The sequence below is a fragment of the Lactuca serriola genome, chromosome 2 (assembly GCF_051521515.1).
Source record: "Lactuca serriola cultivar US96UC23 chromosome 2, Lser_US96UC23_V15, whole genome shotgun sequence".
Classification (NCBI taxonomy): Eukaryota; Viridiplantae; Streptophyta; class Magnoliopsida; order Asterales; family Asteraceae; genus Lactuca; species Lactuca serriola.
The window spans coordinates 224,567,166-224,583,285 of NC_136409.1; the positions used below are offsets into that span (position 1 = coordinate 224,567,166).

At 34.2% G+C, this 16,120-nt stretch overlaps 1 protein-coding gene and 1 pseudogene across 2 annotated transcripts; one reads left to right on the forward strand and one right to left on the reverse strand.

Moving 5' to 3' along the window:
• Positions 1 to 2,580: 2,580 nt before the first annotated feature.
• Positions 2,581 to 5,344, reverse strand: LOC145088699 (putative inactive receptor kinase At5g58300). 2 transcript variants are annotated; one of them, XM_079027091.1, is made up of 4 exons: positions 5,208 to 5,344; positions 4,834 to 4,923; positions 3,412 to 4,669; positions 2,581 to 3,322 (listed from the first exon to the last, which is right to left on the reverse strand). In XM_079027091.1, the coding sequence occupies exons 3-4, from the start codon at positions 4,652 to 4,654 to the stop codon at positions 2,694 to 2,696; spliced, it is 1,872 nt and encodes a 623-aa protein (XP_078883217.1). In that variant the 5' UTR covers positions 4,655 to 4,669; positions 4,834 to 4,923; positions 5,208 to 5,344; the 3' UTR covers positions 2,581 to 2,693. The 2 variants fall into 2 exon arrangements, with proteins under 2 accessions (XP_078883217.1, XP_078883216.1); XM_079027090.1 differs by lacking the exon at positions 5,208 to 5,344 and having other exon boundaries at positions 4,834 to 5,170.
• Positions 5,345 to 6,396: 1,052 nt separating this feature from the next.
• On the forward strand, positions 6,397 to 6,982 carry LOC145088700 (calvin cycle protein CP12-3, chloroplastic pseudogene; annotated as a pseudogene).
• Positions 6,983 to 16,120: the final 9,138 nt, after the last annotated feature.

Below are 16,120 nucleotides of genomic sequence, written 5' to 3' on the forward strand. Positions count from 1 at the left end.
TATCGAGAGGGAGCTATTGTATTATCCGCTTGATTTCGAGGTAAGTTTCCTCATTGTACTCGTGGATCAAAGGCACCAATGATGACCCACTAGATTGTGTTATATTTTTTGTATATAGGATGTTGTTGTGCTATAGTGATATGTTAGATTGGCATATCTGTATGATTACATGTACTTGTTGGTTATTGATTATTGTTTGCATATGTCGATATAGTGTGGCTGGGTTGAGGTTGTCCTGCATTGTGATGTAGGTCAAGATACCCAGGGTGGTCCAGCTTTATGTTGCAGGCTCAGGAGTGGTCCAACTTTATGTTAGGCTCGGGGGCGGTCCAGTCTTGTGTTGTAGGCCTAGGGGCGGTCCAGTCTTGTGTTGTAGGCCTAATATTAATGCATTGTATATGGTTTGTTGTGTGAGGTACTTTGGGGGAACTCACTAAGCCTTGACTTATAATTGTTGATTAGATGTTTTTCAGGTATTTATCGGATTGCGAAGGCATGACTGTACACACGCATATCAACGATTTTGTGATTCGAGATTCCACATTGTTTTCCTTATAACTCTAATTTTGAATTATGATTTTTAACAAATGGTTTGACTTAATGTAATTTCATAAAAACGAGTGTTTATTCTATTTTAAAAATGAAATTTTTTATTTTGAAATTTGGGACATTATAATGTATGTTTATTGATAAGCAGGGTTGGCTCGAAACACATGTAGGATGTATGATCGCACATGACCCATGCTGTCTAGGGGACAGAATTTTAATTTGTCACAATTTTGTCACTAATCCCTCGTTACTATGTCACTAATCCATCGCTAATATGTAAGTCTCGTCGCTAATCTCTCCATATCTGTTGCTAATTCAAAATTTTCGAGGCCTTTTTTTTTTTTTTTCGTACAGGGCCATCAAAATCAACGGACGAGCCCTAACGATAGTTTCATATTTTGTTTTATAATATAGTAACTTTATATATAATTTTAAAAGTTATTTATGGAATGAAAATGTGCAATCCTTTGAGCACCTTCTTGATCGTTGGTTATTAACTTATAAAGTTTTTTTTTTTTTTTTTTTTTTTTTTTTTTTTTTTTTTTTTTTAAATGTGCGAGAAGTTGTTAAGTTCATCCTTTTAACTACGTCAATGATTGAAACCAAATTTCTTGTGTCCAATAAATTTCTAACAATCAACTTATAGAGTTTTGTTCATTGAAGCTTTTAATATTATCCTTTGAACTCCTGATATCAGATTTTTACGGAACCACCATCAATCGAACCCCCATAAGGTCCGATCAAAACCCCACCTCCCGATTCCCCTTCCTTTGTCATTAACCACCATGCGCCACCTCTATTGGATTCCCCTCGATATGGAGACAAAACCCCGAACAAACGTCGGATCTACCTTCAACGACCACCCCACGCTGCCACCATCGCCCCCTTTTTTAGCCACTTATGGCCACCCGTTTTCAAAACCAACACCACCACTAGAACAATTGATAAGGGCGCAACAAACCACCGCCAATTAAACACTTGTAGCATCTCATCGGACTTCCATCGTCACAATCAGACGCCTGGAAATTCAAAATACTATTGGAAGCTTCAGGACTCACTATTTGACTCCATTTTGACTAACTCTAAAGACTCAAGAAGACAGGATACGAAAAGGTGGAGAAAATAACGAGGTGGGGTGAAGACGGGACAAAGGTGTTACTTATTGCATCGACGTGAGGGTTCGATTGGTGGTGGTTTTGTGAAAATATGATGTTAATGAACTACTTTTTATACGATTTATCATAAATCTTTTCAGATATTCAAAAACTAAATTATAACAGGGTATCATATGTGCATAGTAAAATGGAATATGCATGACTGAAATGACTCTCATATATAATTGTGCATTTATATTCATTTTAAATGCATTTCTTATGCAAATAAAATACCACTTAATGGTAAATCATATAAAAAATAGTTTAATTACTAAATATGTAGACAATGGTTTTACTTTGGATAATAATTGTAGTTTTTGAACGGTAGAAAAAAATTTAATGGTAAATCATATAAACAGTTGTTAATTGACTAAATATATACACAATTGTTTTAATTTCGTAATAACGGTAGTTTTTGAACAATTGAAAACAGTTTAAAAATAAATCATATACAAAATAATTTTTTTTTTAATTAAAAAACTAGCAAGAACTAAAAAGAAATCATCACAATAACAAAGTGGCATATAAAAAATAATTTAATGATTAAATATGTATACGAAACATAATACATTACAATCTTAAGTCATTAATCTTATCTATGTAATTAAAATTTAATCATCTTTTTAAATAAATAAGACAACCGATATAACCTATAACATTCTAACACAATTTTAATTTTGGAAAAACTGAAGAAAATTTAATGATAAATCATATAAAAGTATATTATCATTTGTATCGTTAACCTTTACATTAGTCTTTTAGACGTGATGGGTCCAAAAAAAATTAATTTTTTTAAAGTATTTTATGTATTGCCTAATGGATATTTGGATTATTAGGTTTGCGATTATAATTTGTAACCAAATAAGACCAGGAACAATTATACAAGGAAGAATATGATAAAACCCCAAAGTGGAAATCGACACAAAATTGAAACTATTTATCAATAACACAACCATTTGCACACTGTGACTGCGGTCTCCGCTTTTGAAGTCATGGCGTTTGGACGTTAGATCCTTTAGACCTGTTATCCTCGGAAGAACCCCGATGCTCCGATGAATCCGACGATCGTAAATCAACAATCATCTTAACAACTTCCTCCATGGAAGGTCTATTATCCGGAACCCTAGTCACACAAGCGAGCCCAATCTGAAGCATCTGCACCATCTCTTCTTCAACATGTGGGTACCTCATTAGCTCCTCATCAAACACCTCCGCCGTCCATTCTTCTCGAACCACCGATCTCACCCATCTCGGTAGATCAACCACCTCCTCATGCCCCGACGGCAGCGGCGATTTACCTGTTAAAAGCTCGAGAAGCAGGACTCCGAAGCTGTAAACGTCGGATTTATGGGTGAATTTTCGTGTTTCTATCACCTCCGGCGCACAATAACCGATGCACCGAGGTTTTGTGGGGAGGACGTTAATTAACGGAGCTAAGCCGAGATCTGATACGCAGCCGTCGAAGTCTGTGGTGAGAAGGATGTTGGAAGATTTGATGTTTCCGTGAGTGAATTTTGCACCTCCTTCTGAATGGATATGTGAGATCCCTTTTGCAGCTCCAAGTGATATCTTCACTCTCGTCTCCCAATCTAATGGAGTTCTTCCTATACCTCGATTTCCTGTTTTGAAATTAAAAATTAATATTCCATTATAATTTATACACAAATAAATCAAAAGTACATTGCTTTTTTTTTTTTTTCTTACGTACCATGTAACAGTGAAGATAGGCTACCAGTTACCATATACTCATACACAAGAAGCTTCTCGTCCTTAGAATAGTAGTAAGCACATAAGGGGACAATATTCGGGTGCCTTCCCACCCTCCCTACAAACTCCATATGCTGATCAAACTCTTTTTTAGCAACACCAACTTCTCTCACTCGTTTTACCACAACTATTGTTCCTTCATCCAGAATAGCCTTATAAGCAGTTCCATAACTACCCTTCCCAAGTACCTCAGCAGATGCCCTCAACAAATCCTCAAGATCAAAGTTATAGTTACTCCCTTCAAAAAACACCAACTTGTTCTTCTCTCCAGCTTGCACCCCACTCCCGAAATCATCCGATTTTTCATTTTTCCCGGGAGGGACGGCCTTTATCGTCAATTCACCAACCGAATCCCGGTCTTTCTTCTTCAAGAAACAAAACAAGAGGATTCCAAGTAGAAGGATGAGCAAAAAGGATCCGATAGCAATGGCTAGGATAGCACCGGTTGTGAGTTTTTTGGTGTGTTTTTTCGGGCGTAAGGCCATGGATGGGGGTGGAACCGGGCATGGATTCAACGGGGGCCCACATAAGAGTTCGTTCCCGGAAAATGAAGAAAGCGGGAAAGTTTGGAGGGAAGACGGGATTGAACCGTTGAGTTGGTTATGACTCACGTTTAAGAGACGGAGTCGGGTGATGTTGAGGTCGGGAACGGGTCCCGAAAAGGAGTTGAATTGGAGGTTGAGGGAGGTGAGACGGGTGAGGTTTTTTAGTGTTTCCGGGATGTTTCCTGTGAAGGAATTGAAGGAGAGATCTAAATTGGTAATTTGGGGAGAAACACTAAGAGGGATTTCACCAGAAAAGTTGTTGTTTTCAAGGTAGAGAAACTGGAGGGAGGGAATGGAGATGATATCAGAAGGGAGAGACCCGTTTAGGAAATTGGATCTTAGGCTCAAGATTCTGAGGGAATCAAGCTTTCCGATGGTATTGGGCGGAATTGGACCGAATAGTCCATGACCCGGTAGATGAATGGCAATAACTTTAGTTCCCTCATTGTTACAAGTGATTCCAACCCAAGATTTGCAGATTGGGATTGTGGAATTCCAGTTTAGCTGCCTTACGTGTGGGACCGATGAAGCGAATTGAAGAAGAGACTGGGCGTCACTGCTGATGTCAGCGGTTGTTTCATGAAGATTATGAAGTAGGAAGATAATGGTGGCAACCGCTACAAATTGAAGTTTTTTCATTATGTATATGTCAACCTACATAAATATGAAAGGAATTTGGAAATAAGAGTAAATATTAGCAAACCATTATGCAAAAAGAAGGCTTACTTCTATCATTAATGACATAAGTAAGAAGTTGCATAAACTAGAAGATAAACGCAATAAAATTGAGATAAGGAGGGAAAGAAATAGTTGGTTACCTTGGATGGAAGTGACTATGCCATTGATGAAGGTAAAGCTTGAAGCTTTGGTAGAGACCAGTTTCTATTTCATGAAGTTCTTGACTTCTCCTATATGGGAAAAAAGCAGAGGACAATTATTTTAGCTTTAGCTTTTCCATTAGAAAGTGGAAGCTTTAAATTTCAAGAATAAACAATTTCAAAGAGATAAAAGAATCATTTCCATAGAAACATGATAAAGGCAATTCAGATCTTTCTCATTCATTCAAAGATTTGCTGGTTATACAAAAGATTAACAAGTTACAAACGTCGACAACACATATATCCAATGTTAAATTAATAAAAAAGGAAATCATAATAGAAGAACATGATAGTGAAGAGAGAGCATCTAAAACCTTAAGGAAAGAAGAATCACTGAGAAAAAAAAAAAAAAAGAAGGAAAAGCAAAAGCAAAAGCACACTCCTTTCTTCTGTAAAAGGTGAATAAATTGTTGGTTATAAAGGTAGAGTAAAAATAATAAATTCAAGCATCCAATGCAATAAATCCTCTTTGTTTCAATAAAGTGTAGGCGTAGTTAAGAAAGAGTGGCCATATTGTATGATGCATTGCCAATTATTCGATACCAACACACCAGGACAAAAAGTGGAGTAATCAGGCGTGCATGTCTCAATGGGACCAAAACTGGAAACAAAGTTGCTGACATAGTCACAGACCAAGAATTTGCATCATTTTATCATGTTCTGCATTTTGTAAATAAATCGAGATATTCATATATATCATATTAATACCAGGAAAGCACTAATGAGTGTATCTGTATCCTACAAAGTGCTAATGATCTAAACAAACAGACCACCACTGAAACAATCGACGAGTAGAACCTTTTTCTTATTATTATAAACAGCTACAATACTTGATAGCTCCTAAAGTACCATTTTCTGCAACTGTACGCTGAAGTCGTGTAATCTTATACTATCTGTTAACAAGCACAGAGGCCACTTCTGAATTTTGATAACAAGTTCACGATGGAAGAACAAGAACCACATAAAAGGTATAACAATCAATGCATATAGTACAATGTAAAGAGTACCATTTCGTGTTAGCTTGGCTTTGAATAAAGTTATGGATCCCCACAAAATGATTCTCAAACTCTCCCACCATCACATCATGCATTGATTAGGATGAGAACAAATTAGGATCCACAAATTTGTTATTTAGGGTTTATATCAAATTGGACCGATCTTAAATTACTGAAACAAATTGGAACTCTTTCATATGGTCTTGTTGATACATAACCTAAAAAGTAAGACAATTAAGTTGATCATCATGAGCAATGAGAGTTTATAATCAGCGTTCAGCTTATAACCTATGAGAATTCAATTGTTTACATAGTAACAGTAGCAATAGATATATGTGAAGTGTTAGAAAATTATTCGCTAAATATAATTTCTCTTGGGCGTATCTACAAGTAATTCTGTTATAATAGATAACTATTCGTAGCATCACAAGAAACAAAATCTCTGTTTCTTCCGATCTCGAAAACAACGAAGAATGAAGATATCAATGACAATAATATATACATATACCTCTACTTAGGTTAGTACTGAAGCTAACATACTCTTAATCTTCTCTATTTAAGTCATGGCAACTTTTAGTACTTCGTTCGTTGGAGCAATCACATACGTAAATAATGTCAGATCTTCATTATTTGTCCACAAATTGGCTGACCCTTCTTTCTATTTTTCTGGTCAGAAGATGCAATTGGCAGCGGTGTCGACGGTGGTAGCGATGGGTGGAGGAGCAAGGTTTAAGGGGACGCATGATAGAGAGATGAAGCTGACAGAGATGATTGAGAACAAGGTGACGGAAGCGAAGGAGGTGTGCGCTGGCCATGAAGGCTCCGATGAATGTAAAGTGGCGTGGGACGAGGTAGAAGAGATTAGTCAGGCGAAAGCTCGTCTCAGAGTGAAGTTGGAGCATGAAGAAGATCCTCTTGAGTCGTTTTGTTCTGGAAATCCAGAAACGGACGAGTGTAGCATTTACGACGATTGATCGGAGAGGAAGTCTAACACCTACAACGACAATTCATGCGTCCACTCTCGCTGACTGTGTTTGTAGTTTGAATTTTCTCTTAAAACATAAATAAATTATTATTATTATTATTATTATTAGTGTGAGACTGTTTACTATACTAACTGATTAAAATAAAGGTTAAATATCCAAGTGTAAATATTAAAACATCAAAAATATTTTTTAACACAAGATTTATGATATAATCATCATGTCGTCCTATAAAATATAAATTTTAATATAAAAAAATTATTTTCATGCCTAGTAATACTAGTGTTCTATTTAAAATATTTATAATAAAATAATTTAGTTTGCTAACAACTTTTATTATTTTATTATTCTCAAAAGATGTTTAAATAAATTTTATTTGGTAAATAATAAAACGAAGAACAAAAAAATCTAACAAAAATATATAAAAAAAAAATATGTTAATAGCATAATTTAAAATCCATATAACATATATACATACACAAGAAAGTTTTTTGAAAAAATGAAATGTATGTGAATTTGAATGCCAAATAGTAGCATAATTTTAGGCTAATAATATCAAATAAGAAAAATAAATGAAAATTTGAGTTAAATTGCCTTAAATATAAGAATTGAAATTTGGAAGGAACCTGTATTTTTAAATCCTCATGAATACATAATTAGGTGACATTTTTAAATAAAATTGATAAATACAAGAAAATGATATGTGAATTTTATTAAATTCAAAAACACCATAAAATGTCAAGTGTCATAATTCATAACAAAGTAACATGTGATAAAAAAAACATTCATTTATTAGATAGGACTAGGTGTAAAACCCATGTATTACACGGATTGATTAAAAAAAAATAAAATATTAAAATGTAAATAATAAGTATTTTTTTAAAATAAAATTTTAAAATAAGGAATGAAGAAACATATTAAATGCAATTTATTATAATATTTATTACATTTGATACTTTACATATATAAGTATAAGATTATATGACTTTTTAATTTTAAAAATTGAAAAAAATCATAAATTGACATGTGGATATTATTTATTTAAAAAATATCACAAAATGACAAGTGTCAAAACTAATTAGATATTGACATGTGGCAAAAAAAACTTTCATTTGTTAGAGAGGATTATTATTATTATTATTATTATTATTATTATTATTATTATTATTATATAAATGCATTTAAATGAAAAAATAATATTAATGACATTGTTTAAGAGTGGAAGTGGAGGAGATGGTGATGCTTTTAACATTGAAATCATAAATATATGTTTGTATATTTTTACTTTGTACATGGTCATTTTATATTTGTTATTATTGTTTTATATTCAAAATATTAATACTTAACAATTTAAAAGAAGTTGTATATTTGTAAAATTGTTTATAAATAATTTAAGGTAGAATGATTTCTCACTTTGTATATAAATTTGTTTAAGGTAGAATGATTATTTTTCAAATCCAACAGATCTACTACAAACATCTACATAGGTAGCCCATATAAAAATTCAAAAGTATTAATTAGAATATATTATTTAATAAAAAGTAATAAGACATGTTTTTTAGATTAATACTTTTAAATTTTCATTAATACCTTTGAACCAAAAATCTTAAACATGTAACCCCTTCACTCTGTGTTTCTAATTGGAAAGCATAAAAAAACTAGGGCAAAATCAGTTTAGTTACATCGAAAACCTAAAATTAGTTTACTCAAATCTAATAAGAAAAAACACAACCCTCAATTAGAGTTTGAATATCGGTTTACTGTGGTGGCTTATTTTGAACGGGGAAAAGAAAATTTTAATCCCCTACTGGAAATCAAAACATTACCCCTCACATCTTTCGGAAAATCAACTGATATCTGGGAAATTATTCATCTGGAGCCCTGAAATCATTCATATGAATAAGAAAATTGGTGATAATTTAGATCTAAAACTTGATTTTCAGAAAGAAAGAGAAAGAGAGATTATTTTAGAAAATCGTTTTTTCCGGAGATTGGGATTTTTACATATGGGATTTTAGGTTTATAGTAGCAGATGGAGGTGGCTAGTGGTTGCTGACAGAGGTGCGCAGGAGTGATTTCTCCTTATCCAATTTCCGTCAAGTTCGTTGATATGTTCTTCTATCTGTTCAGGTTCGCCATCATGTTGGAGACGATAAAGAAAGAGAGACGTATTGGAGCCGTCGGATTATTTGAGTGACCGGAAATGTCTTGGAGTCGTCGGATTACTACAGTACTAAGTAGTGATGCAGGCTGACGATGTCTGTGATCATGGTGGAATGGAGATGTCCTGATGAGGAAGAAGAAGGGGTGGGTGGAGACTAGTTATGCACGTGCTTAAGGTTTAGGCCCATTTTTTTTAAAGGCAATTAATAATTAGTTTAGATAATAAATTAATTAATAATAAAAAAATAAATACAGATAAAATAAAAAAGAAAAGGAAAAGGGCAAGGTAGTCATTTTACATCTGCAAGGGACGTAACGTGCATCTTTAACGATATGAGAGACGGACCGAGTTAATTTTAAAAAATAGGGACTGAATATGTCATTTGACACTTACATAAGGGACGATTCATGTAATTTACTCTATCATATATCATATATGGTTGAAGGATTTTTTTTAATTTTTAAATACATGTATCCTTTTTAATGTAATAATTACATTATATAAAACAAATTTGGATTTTTAAAAGAGTAATATATTTTTTGATGGGAAATTGAGGAATCTAATCACTTTTTTGGGTATATATATATATATATATATATATATATATATATATATATATATATATATATATATATATATATATATATATATATATATATATATATATATATATATATATAAGCAAGTTTTTTTTTTTTAAAAAAAATAACATTTTGGTCCGCAATAGGTCATTTTGGACCCGAAAATCGACCCAAGCCCACTACTATAGCTCAATGGTATATATATGGGTCTCACACACAAAATATCTGGAATACATGTACCAGAATTAGCAAAACCAAAGCACGATCTACCCGTATTTCAGACCAAATTTTCAACATGGATTAATCAAACAAAGTAAGTTCTATACTTTTAAGTTACTTTGCATTTGATTTTCTGAAATGATTTATGTATTCTAGAATGGTCCAGAACACAAGGAACAACTCCAGAATATCCGAATTATCCTTATATATATATATATATATATATATATATATATATATATATATATATATTCTCGTTGTACATGTATGAATGTTATGTAAGTACTTTGTAATGTGTTTCTGATACGTTGTTTTAGTCCGAAATTAGGTATTGTAGGGGTTCTGAAATGATAATGTAGGTCCAAAACATGAAGAATGTTGTCCAGAGCCTGATGATCTATTCTAGAATGATGATTCGGAATACTTATAATATACAATTTTTTCTAAGTATTGTTCTGAAATGACATGTTAGTCCAAAGACGACTTAGCGTGGATGTTGTTAAAAAAATGGGTTTTACGGATGACTAAGTTGTATTCTATTTACATGAGCTTTTAGAATTGCGCCCACTAAAGGTAAAATCGAAAAACAATGATTTTATAATTCTAATTTATTTTTACGGTAATGTATTTAAATTTTCTTGGATTTTTTTTTCCAGATAAATAACGCCGATGTTGAGTTTCAAAATAAGATAAAAAAAAACTAACAAAGGCACCCATAAAATTAAGAAAAAAAAATCAGAAAGGGTGTTAAAACTTAAATTGAAAGCAGATAGGACTCTGAAAGATGACACTGAAGCAAGTGCAGACAAACCTGTTATGATAGACTAGTTGTATTTTTTTTTTGTTTTTTTTGTTATGGATATGTTTTAGGAATTGTTTATTATTATTATTAAATACTTTTATGCACATTGATTTTCAAATAGTATATTAATATAATTTAGGTATATTCTATTTTCAGTCTCCAACATCCGGTAACTCGAACGATCATGGTGAGTTGCCTATAGAGTATGTTATACCACGTCTTGAAGATGAGGAACGACATTTTGTTGATACGACTGCATTAGAAATGATTTGTGATTATCAAAGTACTAAACACCAAATGGTCATAATGGATATCCTATTACCTGCTTTCACCGGCTGAGTAACGAAGAAAAGTAGCATTGTATAACATGCAAATACTCCTTATTACCATGTCTAAAGATATACGACAATTTGTGAACACAATGAACATCATCGAAGAAACACGTAAGACAACTCCAACAATAGAAGATCGAGTTGAATTAACTAATAATGGTTTTGAACTATTGAGACCTACATGGAATTGTTTGAAAATCATGTAGACACGACTAGTTTGCATTAGATGCAAGTTCCTAGTTATCGGCCACAAATGTAATCTAATTTTAAATATGTATATTGTAATGTCTTTTCAAGCTGAATTTTGTAAAACGAACGATATGATTATCTAAACTAAAATGACAATTATATTTTTTCATTAACATTATTGAAAAGAGCGTTATTTAACCTAATACATACTTAGATTGGTTTCCACAAATCAGGAAATTGTAAGGGATACATATTTGTTCTCGATCTATAAAATATCCTCTAGTTCTAAGAACTTTTGTTAGAAGGTTCCGTTTTGCATGCAACTTATTAATCTCCTTATTTGCATTTTCAATCCACTTCTTAGCTTGTTTCACTTCTTTCGTCGCTTCTGCAACCTATTTTTCTTTTTCATTTACTTGTTCTGCTAGATTGTCTGCATGTCGATTTAGGGTGCAACTTCTTTCAGAGTCCCTTTCGTTTTCTTATTCATCAGCCTTTATAGCTTGGAAAACATCATCAGAAATTTTATCCAAGAGTGGGGAATATGGGCCTTTATGAAACGAGTTATTATCTGAACAAACATAACAATCTTCTTCTTCACAATGTCAGACACCTTCATGAGATGAATTCATTCCAATTTTATTTCAACGTTGAGGATTCATGCTAGGAACATTTTAAGGTCAAAAAGCAAGTGTCCAAAAATAGCCATTCCGGGAAGTGGCTCCGGATCCGGAATGGGGTTCCGGAATAAGGGTCCGAAATACTGTCAGGAATCTAAGACATTTACTGTCTGAATGACTTCACATACTGTCAGAAATCTATGAATTTTACTATTAGGAAATAACTACACATATGTCAGGAATCTATGACAATTATTGTTTCGAAATTATAGTCCGGAATATCAATTCCGGAATGTGGCTCTGAAATAGCTGGTCCGGAACTTGGCTCCAGAACAATGGTCCAAAATACTGTCAGGAATCTATATAATTTACTGTTCGAAATAACTATATATATGTCAGGAATCTCTGACTTTTACTGTTCGAAGTGACTACTCATATATCATTAATCTAGGACAATTATTGTTCCGTAATTAGTATTCGAACTTTGAAATATCAATTCCGGAATGTGTTTCCGGAATAATGTTAAGAACCATAACTGTAACATACACGTTCAGTTATCGTGTATTGTAAATTATAAAAGTGAATAATATTACGCAATATTATGTGAATTTGAATGTTGAGTTCTAACAGATGGTTTTTACTAGAAATGAAGTAAAACTATGCTTAGAATCATTCAGAAACTATTGGAAGTTTCATGAGATTCCAATCAAATGTCAAATAGTGAAATTTAGCGAAAATATAAAATTTGAAATAAGTAAAATTTTATTATTTAAATTTGTAAAGAATCTCTTTAGAAAAGTTTAGGTGAAAACTTCGTCGAAATCCGAGTTATAACGAAGAAGTTATGACCAATCGAAGATCCGCGATAATATCGGCAAAGACTATGTCGAGTAAAAAGTGAGTTTCCGATAAACTACTTTTTAGCCTTAGTAATCTAAATGAAAGTTGTAGAACTCCTTAAAATAATAAACTTTCATATAAAGAACTTTTAAATATGACTTCGTATGAGAAAATTATGATTTTTCTAAGTTTCGGAATAACAGTAGACAACTAAAAACTCGAAATAAAGATCGAACGATATTTAGCCGACACAACCTAAATGAGAATTGAATGTATCATCAATAGTAGTACAACGGTAAAAAGTCTGACAAAAACGGACGTTAGAAGAAGAAGTTATGAATTTTTAACGGATTTTCCTGTCCAGGTCTGTTAAAAATAATAATATTAAAATTAAAGTCAAAACTAGCCGACAAAGTCTAAACAAAAGTTTTAGAGCATAATTTTAGCTACGCGTGCATATAAAGAACGTCGAAAACGGAGCTCCTATGCGAAAGTTATGGAATTTAGAAGTTCGGGGCTCAAAAACCGAGAAATTGTGGATAATACCGGGAATTTTCGCATGAACAGGGTCGGCCACGTCACCCACTCTCGCGAACCGCCCCGTGTCCGAACTGATGACACGTCCGAAACAGTGGTCGAATCCGATACCGACGCGTGTTGCCTTCCGATTGGACCGAAGCCGCGGCCCAACCAGCGTCCGACGTGCCTCGCACCTGGTGGCGCCTTCTGAGCCCTGCCTCGCATCCGGATCCGAGCCTCCCTCCAGCTGCCGCGTGTACCGAGCCTCGCAGCCTCACGCCACCTACCCTCCTTCCCTCTTGCTTCGGATCCGAGGCTCGCACCTATATAAAGGGTGCGAGACCTCCCGGGTAAGTATGGATTTTTGCCACTTTTTCACCCCTTCGTCCATATTTTGGCTATTTCCACTTCCCCCGAAGCCCCGATATTATTTTTAACACCTGAAACACGCCCCGAAATGCCCGAGAAGCTCGAGAAATTTATCTTTTCGGTTTGAAGCTCTACCTTTGCAGAGCCCGGTTTTCAAGAAAGCCCCCGGTTTTTATAGAAGAAAGTTATTTATAGGAACGAAGTCCTGCACAAATTACTATTTTAACCCCCGGTTATTTCAAAGTGAGTTTCAATATATAGGAACAATTGTATGTTACGTGATATATGTGCTATGTGTTTTTCAATTGTTATTATTTCCGCTATTTATGATAACAAAGTTATACCTTTGACCATGTGATCAGTGAAAAGACTTAGATTCACGGTGGTACTGGTATGTAGCCTCTGACCATGTAGAGCATGTCTCCGTAAGAGAATGACTTATATTCTATGGTGTTGGCAAATGGTTAGATAGGGCTATAAGCCTGAAATCTACCAAAATGTTAATCAGAAATTTTATGTCTTCTGTGCCATTTGGGCCGATGCTTTATTGATGTATATCAAGTTTGGAAATTGTTATGTCTCATTGATTGTATATCTTTGAATCAAGTCATTGATTGATATGAAAAGTTTGTCACATGATTCACATATGCCTTTGTTGTTCCTTGTTCCTCTTTGCTTCTGACATATTGAAGTATATATATGGCATAACGTTATATTGTATCTATTATTGAACTCACTAAGCGTCACCGCTTACCCTCTCAATGTTTTAATATATTGCAGGCAATAAGCACCCAATATAGCTTTTATACTGTTGGAAGAATTAAAATAGTCTATACTATTACTTTGTATTTAAGTTTTAGTATGTATAAAATATACAATATCCTGGGTAGTTTTGTAATAAACTTAAACTTAGTCGGTTTGTATCCAGTCGTTTGTAAATAAATTATAAATGTAAAATATTATTTGTGAATATGAATGTAGCATGTTTTGGAGTAACAAATTGTTTTAGTATTATGAAAGTGAAGGTCTTTCAATCATGGTATCATCAGAGCAGTAGTTTAAGTGAACAAAATGCCACGGATTGGCGTTTAGATTTAAACTATTGGAAGTTCAATATATGAACTGATCCATTGTAATTATATGGATACAAACCTTAGGAAAGACTTAAGTAGGGTATTAGGTAATGATAAACCCTAATATTCTAAAATACGATGTTACTCCATATTGTAGAGCAATGGCTGAACAGGTTAGTAGTCATACCCCTGAGGTGGGTAGATGTCCTCAACCCGAGGAAGTGGATACTCCAGTATCTCCTCGTGAGGAGCGACTCTTGGGTAAACTTACCGGTGTTATTCGATAGACTCTCGAAGAACACAAAAAGAATGATGATAAAGGAAAAGAGAAAGCCACTGGAGAATCTTCAAAAGAGGAAGTGAAGCGTCCCCCATTCAAAGATTTCAAGAGTAGTGGTGCTACAGAGTTTTCCGGTGTTCTTAATCCCATTGTTGTTCTTACCTGGATCCAGAACACAGAGAAAGTGTTTCGTATTTCTCATGTGAGTAATGAAGACAAGGCTAATTATGCGTCTGCAATGCTCATTGGAGAAGCCTTAGTCTGGTGGGAAGCAACATATGAAGTTCTCAACGGGTATGACCAGGAGAATTTATCCTGGGAAATGTTCAAAACTCATTTGCTAGAGAAGTATTGTCCTCTAGACATGAGGAGGAGATTGGAGAAGGAATTTCTCGAGCTCAAACAAAGAGGAATGACAGTGAATGAGTATGAAACACAGTTTAATCAAAGAGCAAGGTTTGCTACAAAGTATATTCCAACTGAAGACGATACAATTCAGTTATTCATGGAGGGACTACGACATGAAATCCACGATTTCGTTGTCAATCGGGATGTTCTGTCATTCGATAAAGCCGTTGAGTGTGCTCGAAGACGCGATCATGACTTAGAAATACGTGGTGCCACTTTTACTGTTCCGAAGCATCCACGTACTGAAAGAACTGTTCCTATTCCCTCTATTCCACCAACTCAATCTATTCGATATGATCCTAACAAGCAAGTGCAATCTCAAAGTACTTTTCGTGGTTGTGGTCGATCACAATCTTTTTCCATGCAATCGCCTTCATGTCGTGTTTGTGGAAAGAATTATCCGGGCCAATGCAAAATAGACAAGGAATCCATTGTCTGTTATGGATGTATAGAAACAGGTCATATAAAGCCAGCTTGCCCAAGAAAAGATGTTACTTGCTATGCAAGTGGTATTACTGGCCATAAGAAGTGTTTTTGCCTTACTCTTACTAGTCAGATGACGGAAAGTCAAGCTTCTGTTCAACAACCGGCGAGAGGTCAAGCTCCTGTTCAACAATCAAAGGGTACTCCAACTAAAAAGGAGGAGGTTCCAAAAGCTAAGGGTCGTGCATTACAGATTACCATAGAGGAGGCATGCAAGGACCCGAATGTTGTGACGGGTACATTTCTTTTCAACTCTAGACCTGATCACATCTTATTTTATTCTGGTGCCTCAGATTCTTTTATGTCTTACGAATTTGCGCATTCTTTTCAAACTGCTTTCTATGCACTCGCGCAACCATTTCACGTAGAT

Bases quoted from the DNA above. Each gene is read 5' to 3' on its own strand.
- LOC145088699 (XM_079027091.1), bottom strand. From the start codon at position 4,654: ATGAAAAAACTTCAATTTGTAGCGGTTGCCACCATTATCTTCCTACTT. The intron at 3,323-3,411 runs GTACGTAAGAAA...ATTTCAAAACAG, and splicing joins CCTATCTTCACTGTTACATG to GAAATCGAGGTATAGGAAGA.